Source organism: Notamacropus eugenii, chromosome 7 (assembly GCF_028372415.1).
Source record: "Notamacropus eugenii isolate mMacEug1 chromosome 7, mMacEug1.pri_v2, whole genome shotgun sequence".
NCBI lineage: Eukaryota > Metazoa > Chordata > Mammalia > Diprotodontia > Macropodidae > Notamacropus > Notamacropus eugenii.
The window spans coordinates 156,578,351-156,599,336 of NC_092878.1; the positions used below are offsets into that span (position 1 = coordinate 156,578,351).

The 20,986-nt window shown below is 39.9% G+C and overlaps 1 protein-coding gene across 4 annotated transcripts in view; it reads right to left on the bottom strand.

The window, feature by feature from the left end:
• Positions 1–20,986, bottom strand: part of HSPA4L (heat shock protein family A (Hsp70) member 4 like) — a 53,652-nt gene that overhangs the window by 14,090 nt on the left and 18,576 nt on the right. For all 4 annotated transcript variants that reach the window (XM_072624579.1, XM_072624577.1, XM_072624581.1 and 1 more), the window contains 9 exons: positions 20,549–20,682; positions 15,477–15,721; positions 15,269–15,345; positions 14,058–14,209; positions 12,028–12,134; positions 8,321–8,454; positions 5,829–6,028; positions 1,056–1,151; positions 93–230 (listed from right to left, as the gene is read on the bottom strand). In XM_072624579.1, the coding sequence (XP_072480680.1) occupies positions 93–230; positions 1,056–1,151; positions 5,829–6,028; positions 8,321–8,454; positions 12,028–12,134; positions 14,058–14,209; positions 15,269–15,345; positions 15,477–15,721; positions 20,549–20,682 (1,283 nt within the window). The remainder of the gene's footprint in view (positions 1–92; positions 231–1,055; positions 1,152–5,828; positions 6,029–8,320; positions 8,455–12,027; positions 12,135–14,057; positions 14,210–15,268; positions 15,346–15,476; positions 15,722–20,548; positions 20,683–20,986) is intronic.

The following is a 20,986-nucleotide window of genomic DNA, read 5'->3' on the forward strand; positions in this document are numbered from 1 at the left end:
TTTGTTTAAAGAAACAAACTTCATAAAAAAATTCCCAGTTGAAATACCATAAACTGCCAACTCTAAAAGTAATCCCCAGAGTCCTTACTTACCTCATTTTCTATATAACTGTTGATGAGATCCTGGCCCAGCTGTCTGTACAGGCTACTCTGGATGGGTAAATCAATGCTCTTGACTTTTCCTTTTTTAACATTCTGGTTTACTCGATCTTGCTTGTCTGAAGGCGCTGACTGTGGAGAGCAAGGTCATGAAAAAAATACCTACTTGAGGTATTCCTGCCTAAGCAAAGGAAGAACCTCACTCCATGGAAGGGTGGATACATTCTCTTTACACTGGAAAATCCATCACTTAAAGTACTCTCAACGACACTGCAGCATCTGTTTTAGGACGTTTATTTCTTTGTACAAAGCTCAAATGGAAACATAACACAAAAATTCCTCCCTCTCTCATCTTTCAGTTAACTTTCTCAGTTCCGAAGTTACAGAGAAGGTGCCAAAAATCTTTTTTAGTAAAAAATGATCCTTACGTCCAAGAAATCATAAGCTGGATGGATGGATGGATGGACAGAGATGTAATCTGAACTGTGTAGAACCCTATCCCTCAAAAAAAAATCCCAACACTTACTTGACCTTGTATTGCATAAACTACAGAGATTTACATATTATTCAAATAACAATAACAAAAAAATACACATTAAATGTTTTGGAAAAGTATACTCTAACTTTACATTGCAATGGGGACTTCCATTTTATGCTATAAAATTTTATTTTTAAAATATCTCTAAAACCAAAGAGAGTACATAATTATAAAACATAACTCTACTTCCTTTTCTTTTATTATCACTGAGAAGCATCCCTCTAGAAAATTTCCGTTATATTGTTTCATTATCTTCTTAATACATTTATAAAAATAAAAGCTGTTAGGATTTATTCTTGCTAACCCTGAATTCAGTCTCAACCTAACTGAAAAACATGCCGCATAAAAAGGAAATCACTAGTTTGTAGGTCTGCATGTTCACCGTACTGCTTACAGACAGGAGAAAAAGAAAGACAAACCTTTGTCTTGGCCCCCGTGTGATCAATTTCCTCTTCTGGGGTATGCTCAGCGTGGCCTTTTTGACGGCCCTCTTCTTGGTCAACCTGCATTTTGTCCTAGGAAGGAGGTATGCAAAAATGAACAGTACATACTGCTGCAGGGGTGACTTTTGACTTTTTCAGAGCAGCGACATTCAAAAAGACTTCAACAGAGGACTGGTCAGGTAGATGCTATACTTAATTTAATATGGATTTTTTGGAATAACTCCAGCTACAGAAAAAGATTAAAGGTGGCAGGAGAAGCAAATGCCAGAGGCCTATCTACACTGCTGCAATGACCTGGACCCATTCATTTGAGATCATCTAAGTATGCCTTAAAAAGAAAACAAAAAGCTGCCCAAGAGACAAATTTCCAAGCCACCACACACCAACAAGAGTAAAAGACTGGCAGGTGCCACCACTACTCAGGTTTTATTTTACAGGTGGAAATATGCAATGTGGAAAATGGGTATTTTCAGCAAGTCCCAGTGTAGCTCAAATAGGGATGAAATATGACAAAACTCAAACTGGCTTCTAATCAGTGAGGAAGTCAACACTGATGTGATTCTCCACAGATTTGGGTCTATATTCTACCTTTCTTCTTGGGGAAAAAGGAATAGTAGTAGAAGGGAAACAATTAAAATGAAATTAAAGAGAATAATTAAAAATTAGCATGAAAAGTGCTGTTTATGAAGCCACACTGGCTATAAGTATATTTGTGGCTATTCTCTGTACGGTTAAGCTTAACACTGACAATCGGCTGTCCAAGAATTTCAAGCTCTAAGTGTCTCTAAAGAAGCATTCAAGTTTTACTAACAGAAAACTGGCTGTGACAAAGAACTGCTTCCAACATTCTGTATTCAATGAGGCTATTCTAGAGATAATCTCTTCTTTGCCACAAATTTCAAGTGCGTGCGTGCATGTGTGCGTGTGTTTTAAAGATGACGACAGTTATCCAAAACAGTTATCAGATTTTGGTCATTATGCTGTAATGGAAACAAAGAATTGTTTGACTGGGAAGTTGGGGAGCTCAGAATCCAAATCCAGTTTAATCACTGACCAGTTCTGACCTTAGGAGGGTAATGTAACTCTTGAAGGCCTATTTCCTCACCTATGAATTAAGAGGTGAGTCCTCCACTCACTATAACATGTATCAATGCTGTAAACATCCAGTAAATTTCAGGAATTCATGGATCTCACGTTAGACTGCCTCTTAGATTTTTATGGCAAATTTTGGTTCCCAAATGGGCTTTTCTTCTTTGTGCACCTACCGTTCTCCTCTAGTCATGGTACCTTCCAGTTGTCACCTACATGCTCTATTATCTCCAGTCCCAAACCTCTCTCTCCTTAGGGCTTTTCAGTTTGACTATTATCCTAAAGCTTCCTCTGCCAAATTCAGCAGCTTTTCTCAATCTTTTGCCTGGATTCCACCACCAAATCCCTCACCCATTGGTTCCCCTACTTTATCCTCAGCTTTGGAGACATCACCCTCAGTTATTTCTCTGCCCACCTCTCAAACCACACCTCTGTCTCCTTTGCTGACAGGTATTCCTTATATCAGATGACCTTCTCTCTGCCCCCTCATTTAGTCATTTCATTCACTCTCTCACCCAGGCACTGGCATTTTTCTCAATGAGATAAACATTTTTATCTCAACTACCAACCATGAGCAATGCTGTGGCATTACACTGGACTCTTCCTCAATATCTCCCTTGTCACCAAATCCTGTTGATTTTTACCTGCACAGTCTCTCTTGTCTATCCTTTATGCTCTGCCAACACCCTGGTCATGGCTGCCACTGCCTCTTGCCCTCTCACAGGCTTTCCCACCTCCATATTCTCTCTTACTAGCCCATTTTCCACACCATTGCCAGACTAATTCCCTTTTCCTTGCTGGACCATGCCATGCAACTCATCTCTCTAACAGCTCCCCACTGAGACCACCCTCCTTTGCCTGGTATTTAAAGCATTTCATAAACTGGCACTGGTTGGTAACCAACCTTACATGTCATTTCTTGACACACACTTAATACTCCTGTCAAAGTCAACCACTTTTGCTCAGGCCTAAAGGTACATTTCTGGCTCTCTTTAGAATTCAAATAGCCTCTAATTCTCATTACTCATTAGTAAGTTATTTACTTTAGTCAAGGAAATTCACCAGCACTTGGCAACTTGGCTTTGGAATTTTATGCCACATAGTTACTATGACTAAAATCAGATTAAAAACTTCCAAAACCTGGTGCATAGTTGTACTTCATCTTGAATTTAAATGTATGTAACGCTCCTTACGTTTTTAATGTTTGTGTTTCTGTTTGCTTCTCTCCACAAGTCGTTGCCATGTCTTGTATGTAGATGCCACCAGGGATACATGAAAGAGGACAAGTCATCTCAAGTGCTAGCCTTAGAAAGCGCCTTGACTCCAAGTCCCTTTGGAACGTATCCTACACGTGTCATCACGAAACTTATTCAAAACGTGAATAGCTGGCATTTAGACGTGTGCCAGGTACTACGCTAAGTGTTTTACAAATATGTTCCTCATTGGATTCTCCCCCCACTGCCCCTGGAGACAGGTGCTAGTATTACCTTCATCTCATAATTGAAGAAACTGAGGCAAACAGAGGTGAAATGACTTGCCCAGAGTCACTTAGCTTGGAAGTCTCTAAGGATCAATTTGAACCCAGGTCTTCCTGGCTCCTGGCCCAGTAAGTCACCCAGGAATCTTCAAATCTCCTTAGCATGTATTTTATTTAATACGTTAAAATGTCATTCCTTTGTTCTTACGCTGGGCACCTCCTTAAATCTTCTTCTTGTAGAAGCCGTAAATTAGAGAGTAAAGGCCCTAGAAGGCCTGTCTCCTCACAGTGCTTTGTACAGAGGTTACCTGACACTCCTTCAGAAGTAATACTAGTTAAAAATATAACGCTTTTTAAAGGCCACCGAGGCAGAAATTGCCCTTACTTGATATATATATATGTATATATATGGCTAACCCTAGTCCAATCAAGTCAGCAAGCACTGATTAAGCACCAACTACATTCCAGGCACTGTGCAAGGGCTGGGCATACAAAGAAAGGTTCAAAACAGCCCCTGCCCCCAAGAAGCTCGCAGTCTGATGGGATGACAACCTGTAAACCACCATGTACCAACAAGATACAGATGGGAAGAACTGAAATGATCCGAGAGAAGGCGTTAGAGAGAATGGGAAAGGCTTCCTGCAGAAGGTGGAACTTTAGCTGAACAGGGGAGCCAAGAGTGGAGAGGAGGCAGAACATTCCAGGTAGGGAAATGCTTCAGCGTTTAGAGAGAGTGTCCTGTACAAGCAGCAATCAGCAGGCCAGGGTCATTGGATCCAAGAATAAGAGGGGGGCCCAGCTATCAAAGGCTGCCCTCAACATATACTAGTGTGAAAGGCCACTCATCCACAAGTCATTTTTAAGCAACTGTAACCATGTGGAACAGAAAGACTGACTCTTAAGGAAGGAAATCCAGTACAAGTAACAGAAGTGCAGGCACCATCAGCACTTCACAACAGTACAACCCCTGAGGTACATACTCAGTCATTCTCATTTTAGAAGTCATCTAGGCAAGCCTGGTGATCCCTTGGCTTCTACATGAGGAGGCGTCAGGGCAGAGAATACAGGGAAGACACCTGAGCATCCATTATTAAAGGCTAATGCTATGTTCTAAGTAAAACACAGTCGATTGAGCACACCAATGCGCCCTTGAGAAGTGTCGGAGCAGGCCTCAGAGTAGCAGTTCACTAATCTGAATGGCTTTCATTTCTTCTGAACTTTTCTAAAAGCCAGTGACTAGTTTATCAGCCCAGTGTGATGGTGCAAGCCAACCACAGTTCTCAGATGAAAGAAATCCTTGAAACTTCAGCCTAAGTCATGCTCTGGAAAGGCGAGAGATGGCAACATTCTGTACCATTTCCTGAAGGGAGGCACTGCCTCTTGATTTAGGGCTTGAAGCCTCAAGGTTTCTCCTCTAGTGGTTCTGTATCCAGTGCCTTAAGGGCTAAGGAAACATCTGTTGGACTGACGACTTTTAGAAAGGCTTTATGCTAGTAACAGCAAAATAAACAAAAACCTGATGCTCAAAATAAAAAGCCTATTCTAAACATTTACATTCGAGATGAAATACAAATGAACAAGTCTAAAAAAACTGAACTTTAGTCCTAGTAATTGCATATAGTGAAAAACTCCTAACCTAAGTCTTCCTCACCAAATGCCATAACAATTGTCCCAAACTAGGAATACCAAAAAGCCATCCTAATTTATTTGGCATGCATCTAAGGAAGTCTGAATAAATCAAATTTTAGTCTAAATATATCTACATATGGGCCTCAGCATTAGTCACTTTGAATGAATTACACTGATTATGGAAGCTAAAAAACTAGCCCAAGATGAAGTGCATTGTTTTAAAAGTTGTCCTTAGGAGGAAAAGTCAGTCACAGTATATGGGATGTGGAGGGGACAACCTAGAACTTTAAAAAGAAAAATACATTATCCCCTAAAAAAGTCTTAAAATTTTGAAGAAAAGATTTTAAATGCACTGCTTCTTTGATACTGATAGTTCGTGATTCTTGTAAGCAGAGAAATTTTGCAAACTTTCAGCCCAATACTTCAAAATTCAGATTTTAAATAATGTTATCTCAAATAGATTGCTTTTAAAAAATTAAAGTCTTGTGTATTACTATGCTACTTCTTAGAAATATTGTCTAATAGAGGAGTGCTGAAAGGGCATTTTTACCTACCATCTCCTCTTTGCCTTCATTCTTAAATGACGACTCTGTCTCCATTGGTACATCACTATGATCCCCTTCCACGCTCTGCTTCTCAATCACAGACGCACTGGCCACACTGAAGATACCGTGGATATTAACACGCACTTTAACCTTCACCTTGGAACTGTCACCATCAGACTGGGGAAAAACATTCTGAATAGTGAAGTTCCCTTCAGGGAAAAGAAGGGGATAAAACTTTGATCATAATGTGTTTGCAGATGCTCAAAGTGTCCGTGTAAGAGAAGCCATCCCCAAATCTCAGCATCTCGACCATTGCTGGATGGCTGGGTTTAAATGAATTAATCATTCATCCTACAGAGACAACCCAGTTTTCCATGTTTCAATTCATTCATTTTCCATTCTTCCATTTAAAATCAGAATGGGAGAAGACTACAGCCTTGCCAGCCAAACTAGTTACAAAAAGGCTTTGGTTTTAAAACTCAGGTTCGCTGTTCCTAACCCTCCTTTTCAAGGGGGAAAAACCTTTCTCATGTTGCTCCCTTAAAACTTTCTACCCAAAGGACTAATAAAAACTCAAGGGTTTTTCCATTACATTTTGTGACATAATTTAAGATAACATTATTTCAAAGCAGCAAGCAATGAGCATGTCTCTCTGCTGAGAACAACTTTATACTAAATCCTCTCCACTGAAGATCATTATGACAACATTTGAAATTCACTGATATTTGATATTTTTGCTTTGATTCAACTAGTATCTCCTTAATGCCAAACACACCTTAAAACAACAAAGAATTTCTCCCAGTTTATAACTTTACACAAAGGAGGGTTCCTGTGATCTTCACTCATACGTCTGCAACAGTGACCACAGTTATTTGACCAGTTTTGTGTTTTTTCCCATACTGACTTTTTTTGTGTATTTTTTTGACTGTGCTTTCTTAACTCAGGCATCCATCACATGGAAACAAGTATCCCCACAGTTTTCTAAACTCTTTATCTCGTCATCATTCTCTGTTTGGTGTAATTATACTCCGTGATGTTCATATGACATGTTTTCAGGGCATATTTTGACTCCACCTTTTTCCTTAAAATAATAATGCTATGAAAATGTTTCCACACAAGTCTCTTTTGGTATCTGTAACCTCCTGGGGACACAGTCCCAGTATTGGAATCTTGGTATCAAACAACTGAAGCTCTGGGCATGAACAACTTAGTGACCTTTGTGGAATGATTCCTAATCATTTAGCAGAATTGTTGAACCAATTCCTAGCCTAGCTCCACCAATCGTGAATTTTCATGAACTATCAGCAACTGGGATAGAAAGGACCTGAGATGATGACTCAGGTTTTTAAAAGTTGCAGTTCTCTGTTTATTAGCAACTTAAAACATCTTTTCAGGTGGTTATTGTAAGTTTGTATATTTTCTTTTGAAAACTTTCTAATTATCCTTTTGTCTAAAGGGGAAATGGTTTAATCATATTTTGTGTCAATTACTGATTTTGGATGTCATATTTTATCAGAAATACTAAATTCAAAGTTTTTTTCTCAATCCACATGTTAATTTGGGCAGAGACAACTTTAAAAGATAAAACCTTAAATTTTCCTCCTTATTGTCACTTTATAATATTCAGATTATCTATGTGGAATTTACCTTGTTATATTATATGCTGTAAGATGTTGGTTTAAAATCTATTTTAAACTCAATCTCAAATTTACATAATTACAAAAACCCCAGCCTGACAATGACTCTTTTCAAAGTCATACTCTTTATTTCTTTCCGTTCTAGTCACAAGAAGGGCACAGCTGAAAAATATGGTTACGGGCTCTCAAGCTCACTAACATTATCTAATCAAACAGTAATACTCACCCCAGGTGCTGCTAATCACAAAGTTAAAGTGGGGGAGAGAGGGAAGCGTGTTAACAACCCCTAAATTACAAGAAAGCAAAATCTGCTCTTGGGTAAAATGATATTATTTGACAGCCTGACTGCAGGACCTCCCCTACTTTTTTTAGCTAAATCATTTCTTAAACCGAAGACATTTAATAGGCTCAGACACAAGCAGATTAAAAACTACTCACAGAGGGATTCAGATCCAACACATTTTATGTACAAATGTCACCTACTCCCACTGAACTCCATCTAAGTCACAGTAGGTCACTTTTATTTTGTAAAGGCAGACAGTGTGTGGAACCCTGCATGTGCTGTCAGGCTCCACTGATGGGTGAAGTTTTACTGAACCATTTTTAATTCTTTGGGGCAGAGGTTCGGTTTGGGCAGTAAGGTCAAAGAAGGGCTACACTCAGAAATGAAAGTGATGTAAAAACAGTAGTTACCATCAATATTTTTTTTAGAAAAGACATAAAATAAAATCTTAAAGGCAGAAAGGACTTAGGTTAAATCTACTAAAGAGTTTTGGAGCCCTGGACCACATCAATTTCATCCTATTAGTAATGAAGCAAAATTTTTCTTTTTCATAAATACCACCCTCTTGAATTTTCTCTTACCAATTCGGGGATCAGGATAAGGCACTTCATGTGGATGGGTATAATATGCTTCTAGTTCAAATGGTTCCTTCTTGTGAAAGGTAATAACTTTTGAGAATGGAGCAGGATGGTTCTTAGAGAACACTTCACATTCCCTAAAGAAAAGAAGTTTTTTCCTTTACATTAAATGACAGATGCCCACAATCCTAACTATACAACCACTAACATTTTAATCTTAAAAAAGGCAGAGCCACTGCAAATACCTACAGTTATAATGATAAAAAACTGAAAGACTATATAACTGATACCACTCAACGTATTCTGAATGTTGGTGTCCTTCTGAAACAAGGAGCAGAGTGCTCATCAGACACACGACGAAGAAAAAGCCCAAATGTAAACTGTGTTAGCAGGAAATTCTATACTCTAGTACCAAGCCTTCCTCTTTCTCCACTTCCACCCCCATTCAGAAACTACCAACTAGTACTCAACATATTAGGACTGTAGCTTTAAAAATATTTTCTTTATTACATTATAATTGTGAAACATCAAATTTTGCAGGTAAAACTGTGAACCACCTCCACCCTGCACAGCTGGTTTCTCTAAACAGCTAGCACTTGTATTGAGCCTTGAGGTTTGAAAAGCACTTTACATACATGTGTTATCTCACAAAACCCTGCTGAAGGAGGTGCTTTTATTATTTCCATATTACAGATAAGGAAACTGAGGCAGGCAAAGTGAAGTGACAGGGTTATCCAGCTACTGTCTGAAGGATTCAAATTCAAGTCTTCTCTCCAAATCAAACACTCCACCACCCTGTGCTACCTTCAAGAATATATTCAATTTAACATGGCAATACCAAGACTTCTTTGCCTGGCTGTATCTTCTCACTTTACTTCTATTATCTTCTGTATATTTAAAAAAATGTTTCATCAACAATCATTGGGGCATGGGGGGAGCATCATTTCCATTATTTGTAGGACTGTAACATTTTAGTGAGAAACATAACTTGACCCAGCAAATCAAGAAAAAGGTGCAGCTAAAGGACAGGCTGGGCAGTAGATAAGAGTAGCTGTAAAAAGTAACAAGTTCTACCATTATCCTAACTACCTAACAAAACCTCAAATGGGATCTGGAAAATGCAGAATCTTGATTGGGAAATCCAAGGCAGGTGGGGAATTAGGAGATAATCCCAGTGAGTCAATTTTCTCACCCAAGCTGGCACCAGGAGATAGACAGACGCCAGCAGGGCCTAACCCTGTGCAGTATCCAGGAACAATGCAACAGGTAGAGATGACACTCACTGCCCAGTTCCAGATCATAGATCCAGGGGAGACTAAGTGAGAAGGGGGAAGGCTTATTCTGGGGCAAGGAGCAGTCACAACAACTAGGTTGTCAACACAGCAGAAAGAAGCCCATGACAGCAGTCAGGTTGTTCAGTCCCTGCTTCCAGCCGTTGGAAGATTGCAGAAAATAAGTGGACCAGCAATTCCAGACCATAGTGGGGTCAGCAGTTCTGCTCCTCAGAGTCAGCTTTCTAGATGAAGGAGAGTGGCTGAGTCCAGCAGCAAACTCTGACCTTTGCTGAGAGTCAAACCCAAGTCAGATACCTGTACAGCTCAGACAAGGGGGCAGCCATCAGACTTTGCCCTGGATCAGAATACTATGGGAGCACTGAAAGCTTGCATGTCCCCAGCCTAAGCTGTCCCTGTGATCCTGGAACAACACAACATTCAGTACCCCAAGAAAGCAGTCATAGAATGAGCCCAGACCTTCCCCTACAGAAATCTGGCAGCCCTAACATCAAGCCTTCGGTCAGGAAATAGGCTCAAAGAATGAGTAAACAAACCTCCCCCACCCCGCCAATCTGCCATAGAACACTATCATGACAACAGAGACATTCTAGACACAAACCCAGAAGAGAATTACTTCCAAATATCTTCAAGCCAAGTTTCAAAGAAACATAGCTTGGGCATAAGCTCAATGAGAATTTTTGGAAGAGGTAAAGCAAGAATTTTAAAATTTGTAATCAATGAAATTAAAGCTGTAGAAGAAACTATTGGAAAAGGAATTAACAGCTTGGCACAAGACGTACAAAATCTTGCCCAAGCAAGAAACTCCCTGAAAATTGGAACGGACCAAACAGAAGTCAAAGTGAAAACAAAGGAATGTAAAGCATCTCCTAACAAAAACAACTGGCCTGGGAAACAAAGGAGACAGAATTTAACAATCTCTGTATACTTGAAAGCTATCCTATTTCAAGAAATTCTAAAAGAAAATTGCCCAAACCTCTTAGAAGCAGAAAGAAAAGTGAAAATTCATCAGTCATCTTCTAAAAGAAACCTCCCCAAAACATCAGCCAAAATCCAGAGCTTCCAAGTCAAGGAAAAAAACTACTACACGCACCCAGAAAGAAAAGGTCTGAGGCACCAAGGAGACACAAGGCTCACACAACATACAGCAGCCACCACCGTAACAGAGTAAAGAGCTTGGAATATGACGTTCCAGAAGGAAAAGATCTAGATTTATAACCAAAAATAACTCAGCTTAGCAAAACTGAGCATAATCCTACAGGGGAAAAGAATGGACTTCCAAAAATGGGAGAGTTCCAAGCACTCCTGATGAAGACCAGAGCTAAATTCTGAAGTGTGAACACAGGTGTCTTCAGGAGGTGAACAATGAAAAGGGACTAAATAAGAGTAAGCTGTTTACATTCTAATTTGGGGAGAGGACACGTGTCATCATCTGGTCCAGAGGGAGCATCTAATTAGACAATGCTTTCTGTTATTATCTTCATTCTCTTAATGAAAAGAGAAGGGAAGAGGAATGGAAGAGGCAGGGGGCAGGAAAGGGTATAAGAGAGGAATGTTGGGGGAAATTCTCTCACACTTTCAGGATGCCTAAGTAGAAGGCTATACAAACAAGTATGGAGTGGCTGACACCTGAACCTCCCTCTCATCTGAAATGGTCAAAAGAAAAAAACATATATACGTTTGGTACATAAATACATGTCTCAATAGGAAAAACAAAAGGAAAAGAGAAGGGAGAATGAGAGGGATGATAGATTAAGTGAAGGATCAGTCTTCAACAAAACAAACTAAGGGTATACTGAAAAAAAGTTAAAACAACTCTTTGATATAGCAAAGACTTGGACATAGAAAGGGCACCCATCAATTGCAGAATGGCTGACCAAGTAAAGGGCAACCACTGAAGTTTTCTAAGTAGGGGAGTAACGTGGTCAGTCAGACCTGAGCTTTAGGAAATTACCTGGGCAGCTAGAGAATGGAAAAGCCTGAGAAAGGCAGATGAAGAGGCTGTTGCAATAATCAAGGTGAGAGGTGACAAGAGTCTGAAATAGTGTGGTAGCTCTGAGAGAGAGAACGGCAACATTTGGCAATGGACTGGCTGTGGGTTGATTTCTGTTTGTAATGATATAAAATCAGCATAAGTAAATGTGGGACTTATTTTTTTAAAACAGGACATACATGTAATTAGAATAGGATCTGACACCCTCCATTTTGCTACGTTCTTCCTTGTTCGGTCCTAAAAACAAAACAACCATCCAAGTTCTCAGTGCTATTATTTTCTACATTCTTTTACATTTTGTTAAACCCTTGTTCCGAATGTTCTGATTTCCTAATGTCTTAACTCATCAATTTAAAAAAAAAATTAGGCTCAATTAATTTAACTCATTTACTAGTTTCTAAATACAAATTTGAAGACAGACTTACCCAGTTCCATCCTCAAAAGATGACTTCCATCGTAATGTTACTGAATAGGGAACAACATCTGTGATGGAAAACTCACGAACTTTAAAAGCTGGGGAAAGAATTGCACACTGAAAAATAAAACGTGGGTGTAAGTCATAAGGAAAAAATACTATTCGTTACTGAGTTATCTTAAAGAAATGCTTCAATAAAGTATGTGTAGTAACTAAAATCTGAAGTATATTTCCAAGCTACTTCTGATAAAAATCAGTTCCTCTTTGAGAGTACAAGAGGTCAGTAATTTGCCTTCTTTCAAAACCAATATAATAAATATTTTGAAGTTCTTTAAAAGGACCACTTGGATTTGATTGAATTCTCACTGTTACATATGGCAGGTTAGGAACTGAGGCTCAGATCAGGATTTTGAGCCCTGGCGTTCTTGGCTCCAAAGCCAATGCTCCGTATACTCTATCACAAGCCTTCTCAAAGCAAGACAGGGGAGACTGAAACACAAGTCTACCATGTATGAGATTTGAAGGAGTCACTTAAGGTTGGAATAATAATCAACCACCAGCACAGCTCTGAGTTAGTGGAGAAGTCAGAGATCTTGGCTCCAAATCCACCTGTCACTTTACTTGGGAAGTGACCTTAGTCACCCTCCTGATGAGCTTCAGTGGCTCCCTATTTCCTCCTGGATGAAATATAAAATAAAATTCTCTTTCTGACATCGAAAACTCTTCAAAAGCTGGCCCTTTCTGACCTTCTACCTTGCTCCCCCTGCGTACTCTCCCCTCATTGCTTTGTTTTCATATGCAGCCTTCTGCAGCAGGCCTTTGCTAGTCCCCACCTGTTAAGATCACTTTCCATCTACTCTGTACAAACTTTCTAGCTATTATCTCAAACTAACTAGATCCAAACGTACTGTACAGCGCTGGGTAGGAGCAGGAGAAGAATGGTCAGAATTCTTCGCTCCCACATAATGTGCTTAAACCTCTCTCTGTGGCAGGCTGGAGAGGAACTGCTACCTAGTTATGTGAACACTATCTCCCCTACGAGAATGCCTTTCTCCATACTCCTAGTGCTTAGCACAATGCCAGGCACATACCAAGCCCTGAACAAACGCTGATGGACAATTTGGAATGGCATCTTCATCTCTTGGATTTTTGTGCCCTTATTTGCAAAATGGGAATAGTAATTCTCACAATACCTCTTGTGTAGCAGTGTTAGGGAAAATGTTCTGTAAACCTTAAAGCAGGGCTGCTCTAAGGAATTATGGGAGAGAGGAATATAGATCAGTGATTTAACCCTATGGGGAAGCACTAATAGTGAAGCAGTGTGCCCCAAATCCATCAAGACCTGTCAGAGGGAGGACCTGAGCTCAGGTTTGTGGGCTCAGGCTGTGCTGCCTTGCTTAATCTGATGATGCTTACTTCAAATCTCCAAAGCTAAGTCATTTCTTTGTTGTAAACACATACGCACCCCGTTCCCTCCAACACCAAAGTGGATCCCAATGCCTGATGGCTGCCATGGGGGCCAAGGCATCTTCATCTGGGGTCCAAGAATGTAAACAACAAAATACACCTCACAATATTCTGACAACTTTATTTGAGCATCACTAATTTCCACTGGTTTTAATCTATGTATTGAAAACCATGTTTCTGAAAAGGGGTCAGTAGGCCTAAGGTGTGATACAAAAGCGGGGGAACTCAGCCCTGGCCTCGAGAGCTGCTGTGCTGGGCGTTCACCACCTAAGACGTTTCATCCTCAGAACAGACACAGAGCAGGGCGCCTGTCCATAGGCCTCAGCCTCAGCAGCCTGGTACCTGCTGGCAGACCTTGAAGAGCCCTGAAGAACCATGGTGCTCTTGGATGTGCAGCACCCCAAGAGAGAGAGGACCAGTGCTCAATAGGCTCATCTCTGGGCTCTTGAGGGTTCACAAAATACTTCACTCACGACTCTCTGAAGCAAGTCATGCACCTTTCTCAGCCCCATTTTACAAATGAACCAAATGACACCCAGCTCGGGCGGTTTGCCCCCGCTGGAGCCCCCGCACCTGCAACGCGCAGCCTCTTGCAACGGCCTCATCAGCATTTAATGTGGTGCTTATGTCTTTCAGGAAGAACTTGGTGACCTGCTCCTTCACCGCAGGGATCCGGGTCGCACCTCCCACGATTTCTATGCTGTTTATGTCGTCACGACTCAAGTCTGGAAAAGAAAAGAAAGGTCTTTTGGTTATCATCTCATCACCTTAAAAACAGCTTTCTGGCACATATATACGGGTAACTACTAAGTGCACGTGGACCTATATATACATATCAATTGGTTACAAGTATTCTCAAAATCTGTTCCTAACTCCTGATTCTATAAAATACAGAAATGAAGTGGTCACCCAAGACTAAGGTTGAAAAAACACGTCAATTGTCTAGGAAAGAAATATGGGCACAAGACTACCTGGAACTGAAACAGGGACCCAGCTGTAATAAGAAAAAGTCCCCATCCGCTATGATAAAATGTTGGGGAGATCAGCTCACTTTCACCCAAACCACTCTTCTTGAAGAGATTCATGATGCTAAACATGATCCACAGGCACCAACCTACTTCCATACTCCTACAGAATAATGCCTCACAAGATCTGTAACATCATACAGCTGAAATGTCAAGAGGTTTCAGTCACAGAAATGAGGAGCCTGGGGCTGACAAGCACTGGGAGCAAAGCTAGGCGGCAACACAGGAAGAGAAGAGTCAGGGTCCAGATTCTGGTCTGCGTATTTAATGCGTGTGTGACCTCCTTCCTCTGCTGGCTGAAAAGCTGGACTAGATGGCACAGGCTGAGGGCAGGGAGACCAATACTTAAAACTCCTCTGCTTTCTCACCTAAAAGATGTGATGTTTACATATGAACTATTTTGGACATCTGGCACGAAGGGGGTGCTCCTTAATTTTATCTGAAACAGTTTTCAGAAATGTTTTGAATAAAGATAGACACTTAGTGACCAAAATTTCTATTTTAAAAGTTATTTTCAGATAGCAATTAAAATAAAATATTCAAATTTTTAACAAGCAAATGTCTACTTTTGTAATATAGTTGATCTGTTACCAAAATCATAACTTAATATGAAATAATGCTCTCGGACTTCCAGTCATTTACTTTTATGGATTACAAAATTAAATCACAACCCCTGCCTAAACTCCTCCCCCACCTCACCCCCACCCACGTTCTGACAAGATAAATCACACTGCGGCAACCAGAGGATTTCCAACATACTTGCTTGTTCCATTACAGCTTTTAAAGGTGGTTCCACTCTGGCCAAGAGAGAAACACAAAGCTGTTCAAACTGACCCCTGTAGAAAAAAACATTAGAGTATCAGGCAAAGACAACGAATAAATACAGGGTATTCTGAAGTATCAGAATGAAGAAATCTTAAGTGACCCAAACATTAAATTAACGAACACTCTAGAAACTGAAAAGTACCTGTTCATTTTACTAGAAACATCAAGGTCATTCATGAAACACTCGATGTTCAATGGAAGGTCGGATGCATTTGCACTCATCAACTTCTTTAGTTTTTCACATTCCTGGTACAAGCGCAACAGGGCTCGAGAATTATCTTTCACATTCAGTTTATACTTTGCCTTGAACTCATCACAGAAGTAATCTACTAAAGCATCATCAAAGTTCCTGCCACCCAGGTACGGATCAAAAGTAGTAGCCAAAACCTGGTTAATTTAAAAAAGAGAATGACGTGTAAATAACTTTAACTGTATTTGGTAATGTGAAGAGCAGTATTTATTATTTTAAAATATTTTACAAATATCCTCAAAGCAGTCATGTAGAACTATTATACTGTTATTGTTGGAGGAAAAAAGAACAAAAAACTTCTGTGCTTTGAAGAGATAAATGAAAACTAAATTAAGCTTATTTAGGACACTTTCTGGCTTGAGGGTGACGCAAAGATCAAGGATGGAGAGCATGCACCCTGCTCAGGCAGGCACCCAGAACCATTCTAGTTCTAGCCATGGGAGATATTACACTGAGACAAGAAATAGAAACAGGGGAAACAAGCACAAGAAAAGGGTAAACAAGATGATCAGCTGGTGCAGACGATGGCATGATTTGCTAAAGAAATGACGACAACTTAATTAAACACACAGCTTACAGTAAAGTAGCAGCACATGAAACGAACCTACAAAACCCAGCAGAAAGGTAAACAAAGGGCTACCTAAATAACTGGCTGGGTGATGCCACACTGTAATAGAAATGACACTGTTCACATGAATCTACTATTCAGTGCCATATCATACTACCTAGAGGTTACACTGTAGAATCAGACCACATATATATATCTATAGATAGATAGATATAGATATATGTGTACATACAGATAGATATTTTTTCTTCTTTCCCTGAAACAAAAGGTCAAGAACTTCAAAGGAAATGCTAGAAAAAGTAGAGAAAGGGGAAGCTGCAGGTACCAGGTCTCAAACTGTACAATGCAGTTGTAACTCTTAAAACTATTTGGCATGGGTCTTAAAACAGAAAAGTCAATCAGTAGAAAAGATTAGTTATACAGTATTCAAAAACTCTCATTTACTGGGGGTTAAGGCCCACAAAAACTTCTGGAAAACTGGCAAGCTGTCTGGTAGAAATTAGGCTTAGATCAACATCTTATCGCATATTCCATAATAAATTCATAGTGGATATGCAACTTGCATATTAAAGATCAGATTATATAAAAATATTAGTGGAGATCATATATGTTTTACAACTGCAAGTAAGAGATGAACTCTTAACCACGGAATGAATATAGGCAATTACTGAAGAGAGAGAATTCTGATGACGTCCAGTTTCTAGTATCAACAAAATTAATGCATCCGAGATAAGGGAAACAGTCCACTGATAAAAAAAATCTTTGAGTCAAATTTCTCAAATAAAGGTCTGGTATTCAAGATTCACAGACCAAAAGCCATTCCCCAACAGGTAGATGGTCAAAGGGCTTTCACTTGAAAGAAGGTGAAGCTGTATAAGGAAAATGGGGGAACAGGGAAGATATTGTGTTTGTCCTTTGTTCTCTAAGAGGACCATGACATTAAGATGATAACATGACTTGCAGTTGACTTTGATCTGAGTGAGAGAAGGCTGTGCAAGTTCACCAACCTCACCTTCTTCTCCTGAGTCATCTGGGTCCAGTGGCCTGATATTCATAAGGATGACTGGAAATGGCCCAGGATGGAATGTGAGACCCTGGCCTTTTCAGGCTAAACTCTTATCAATCTTACTTTGAGTGAGATACACCCATTCAATGAATAGGCTTCTTTAAGTAACTCAAGGGATGGCCCTTCAATAAAAAAAAAATCAGATTGGAGGGGAAGATCCTTACAGGGTTTCTGGGTAAGAGAGACAGGAAGGGAAGGTATAGAAGAGAGCAGAAGGAAGCTCTAAAGAGGACAACCACAAGGGCAGGAACGATGGTGCTACTCTAAGCTCAATACATAGAGCCTTTAAACCAATCTATGAAAGATTCACAATTTCATATAGAATCTTTATTTCATCTCTTTCTGTATGGGAAAGTTCATGCTATTTGATGTTTGTCAAGTTCATAACGAAAAAAACCCAAAACCATGGCATGTTACATGTCAGCACCAGGCTTTTAAGTCTATTTCTTGGATTCGTGAGATTCAAGTCCACCCCACTGTCACTTTCACTCTATCTTCAACCCACAGAAAGACGAATTTTTAATTCATTCGCGAATGACTGTAAACAATCACGCAATAGATAATCCTCTTCAGAACTGTCACTTTTTAAGAAACAGCTTTCAAAAACAAAAATATTAGGAATATAGATCATGTTAGAAAAGTTAGACAAAGAATTTATCCGAAGTCTTAGAAAAAGCACAAAAACTAGATTTTTGAAACCTTTCACTTTCAAGATAATTTTAATGACTAAGGTTTTACTGCAGTATAATCTGCTGTGCAGCCTCAAGTTTCTACGCGAGCTCTGAGGTGGGGGCAGGGCGTGTGAATGACATGAAAAGCCTTTAGTGCCAAAGAGGCAATAAAGAAAACAACGGAGACACGGGAATGGGGGGGGGCACAAGGGAGAGAAAGGTCCCGGCTGCTTCTCCCCACCTCTTGTTTGCCACTCCGCCCTGCAAAAAGTACGAATGCAGATCCAAGCCTCCTTTTTTAAACTTCTTTGTCTCTGTTTTCTTTCACAACATGACTAGTATGGAAATATTTTGCATGACAGCATATGTAACCTATATGAAACTAATTGCTTTCTCAATAAGGGGAGAAGGGAAAGAGAAGAAAGGGAAGGAAAGATTTTGGAACTCAAAGATTTTTTTAAATGAATGTTCAAAAAATGTGTTTTATATGTAATTGGAAAAAACTAAAATATTTGAAAAAAGTTACATGTTGAATTTGTAATATACTTAAAAAGAAAAGCAGCATTCTATATGAGTAAGTTTCATGCACAAATTCTCTTACCCTGTTCACAATGTATGTGGAAAATGCTCATTTTATCAGAATTTGTTAAAACTCAGATAATAACAAAGCAGCAAAGTCGACCCCAACAGTAAAGAATACAGAGCCAGGGATAAAGACAAAGGAGGCACATATCCTTGCAACGAAGATATCACAAGAGCATGAGAGCTGGAAGGAGCGGACCTGGGGAATGTCATCTGAATCTGGACTAGCAGCACCTCTGGGCAAGGCTTGCAGCCTCAGCTGAAGCTTCCTCATGTAAAATGGGGGGGAGTGACGGATGGGGGACAAGGACACTTGGCCCACCCCCACCCCTCCAGGGTCAATACCCCAACAACCTCAATGCTGAGCACAGTGCAGGGTCTGCCACAGCCTGGTGAGTGCTTGATAAATATGCCTCACCTGCCTTGAAGTACTTTCCAAATAAACTTGTTGGAAATATGAGAAAGCTTAAGTCAGTAGATTGTGATCCTGGGAAAATGGAATATAATGTATAAAAGTATAATATAAAGAGAGAAGACAATGATGTTAATCAACTCCCACTTAAAGCTAGCCAAAAACTGAGTTTCAGCTGCCACTTGAATCCTTTGCGGATTCTGACCTACCCCAGGAGAAGGAAGCCTGGGTGGGAGGGGGCTCCCTATGCCAATGAAGGCACAGGTCAAGTCTTTTTTTTTATTAAATTATTTTATTTGTTTTCAGTGTTCTGCAATCACTTCCATATATCTTAGATTTTTTTCCCCTCCCTCCTCCTTCTCCTCACCTACCCTCTCCCTGAGATGGTATACAATTTTATATAGGTTCTACACATACATTTCTATTAAATACATTTTCACTTTAGTTATGTTGCATAGAAGAATTAAAATGAATGGGAGAAATCATAAAACAAAACAAAGCATAATACAAAAGAAAATGGTCTGCTTCATTCTGTGATCAAATTCCATAGTTCTTTCTCGGGATGTGAAAGCCATTTTGCCTTGAGTTCACTGGGAAGTTTTTAAGTCCCTGTATTGCAATGAAGTACTAAGTCCACCAGAAAAATTCCTCGCACACTGTTGCTGTGTATAAAGTTCTCCTGGTTCTGCTCGTTTCACTCAGCATCTGATCATATAAGTCTTTCCAGGCCTCTCTGAAGTCTTCCTGTTCATCATTTCTTGTAGCACAATAGTATCCCACTACATTCATATACCACAATTTATTTAGTCATTCCCCAATGGATGGGCATCCCCTTGATTTCCAGTTTTTGGCCACCACAAAGAGAGCTGCTATAAATATTTCTGTACATGTGGGACCCTTTCCCATTTTTATGATCTCTTGGGTGTACAGTCCTAGAAGCCATATTGCTGGGTCAAAGGGTATGCACATTTTTGTAGCCCTTGCACAGGTCCAGTCTTGAGGAAGAATATATAGGGGGAGGTGACCTTAGAGCCCATGAGAATCCACTTCAATTCAGGCTCCCAACACCTCCTGATCTGGAGAATCTGGTCAAGTCTCTTGGCCCTTCAGTGGCCTGGACTGTTTACTAAGACCACAAATTACAGAGGAAGTCCTGAACTGCACTGGCCAAGGGGTTTCCTCCACTAGAGATTCCCTACATCAGTGAAGTCACAAGCCTAGTTCCTAACCCCATTATTACAAAAACGCTCACTACTATTTTAGCCTCTTAAACGATATCCTATTGATATCTATGCCTGCACCACAGCCACCCCCCAACTCTGGACTCTGCCCCTGGTGCCAGGTTCAGGAGGGGTGAACTCTCTGCTTGCTGTTGCCTGAATATCAACAATCATCTTTGGTCCCTCCTTGACCCTCCCCCAGCCTTAGTATCTTCTCAATTCCCCCTTTCCAAACTCCCTTTATGTGCTATGTTTCCATCCTTGAATGTAAGTTCCTGGAAGGCAAGCATGGCTCGCCTGTATCTGCAGCCCCAATGTTTAACAGCATCCACACAGAATAAGTGCATAATAAAGACTTTATCTGCATACTACCTTTATTAAACCAATTACATGGACTCCTTTTTATAAGAGACTAATAGTCAAATGTAGAAAATCTCTCACTTACCTTAAGTTTTCCCTTGTTAAAAGCACAGACTGAGACTTGGTAGGCAGAATGCCCCATATCAATAAATACAACATTTCTTGGTTTCTCCTCTAAAGGTGGAAGATCTTGCTTATAAATGCCATATGCAAGTGCAACTGCAAAAACAAAATAGAATTTAAGCCATTTTGCAGATCAAGTAATAGTTTAAAATTTAATGCCATAAGAAAATATTATTATTTATTAAGGGAATGAATTTATTTTTGGAAATCTGCCAACTCATACATCACTCCATTTCTATGCCTTGTTCAATGCTATTGCACCCCTTAACATTAAACAAACAAACACCCAACCACTGAGATATCCAAAGACATTCTGCTTAAACTAGCAGTTTACTACTCCCAACTAAAACCAGAACATCGGTGCTAAGTCTTGAGGCTAACCAAATTCATTGTACTCACT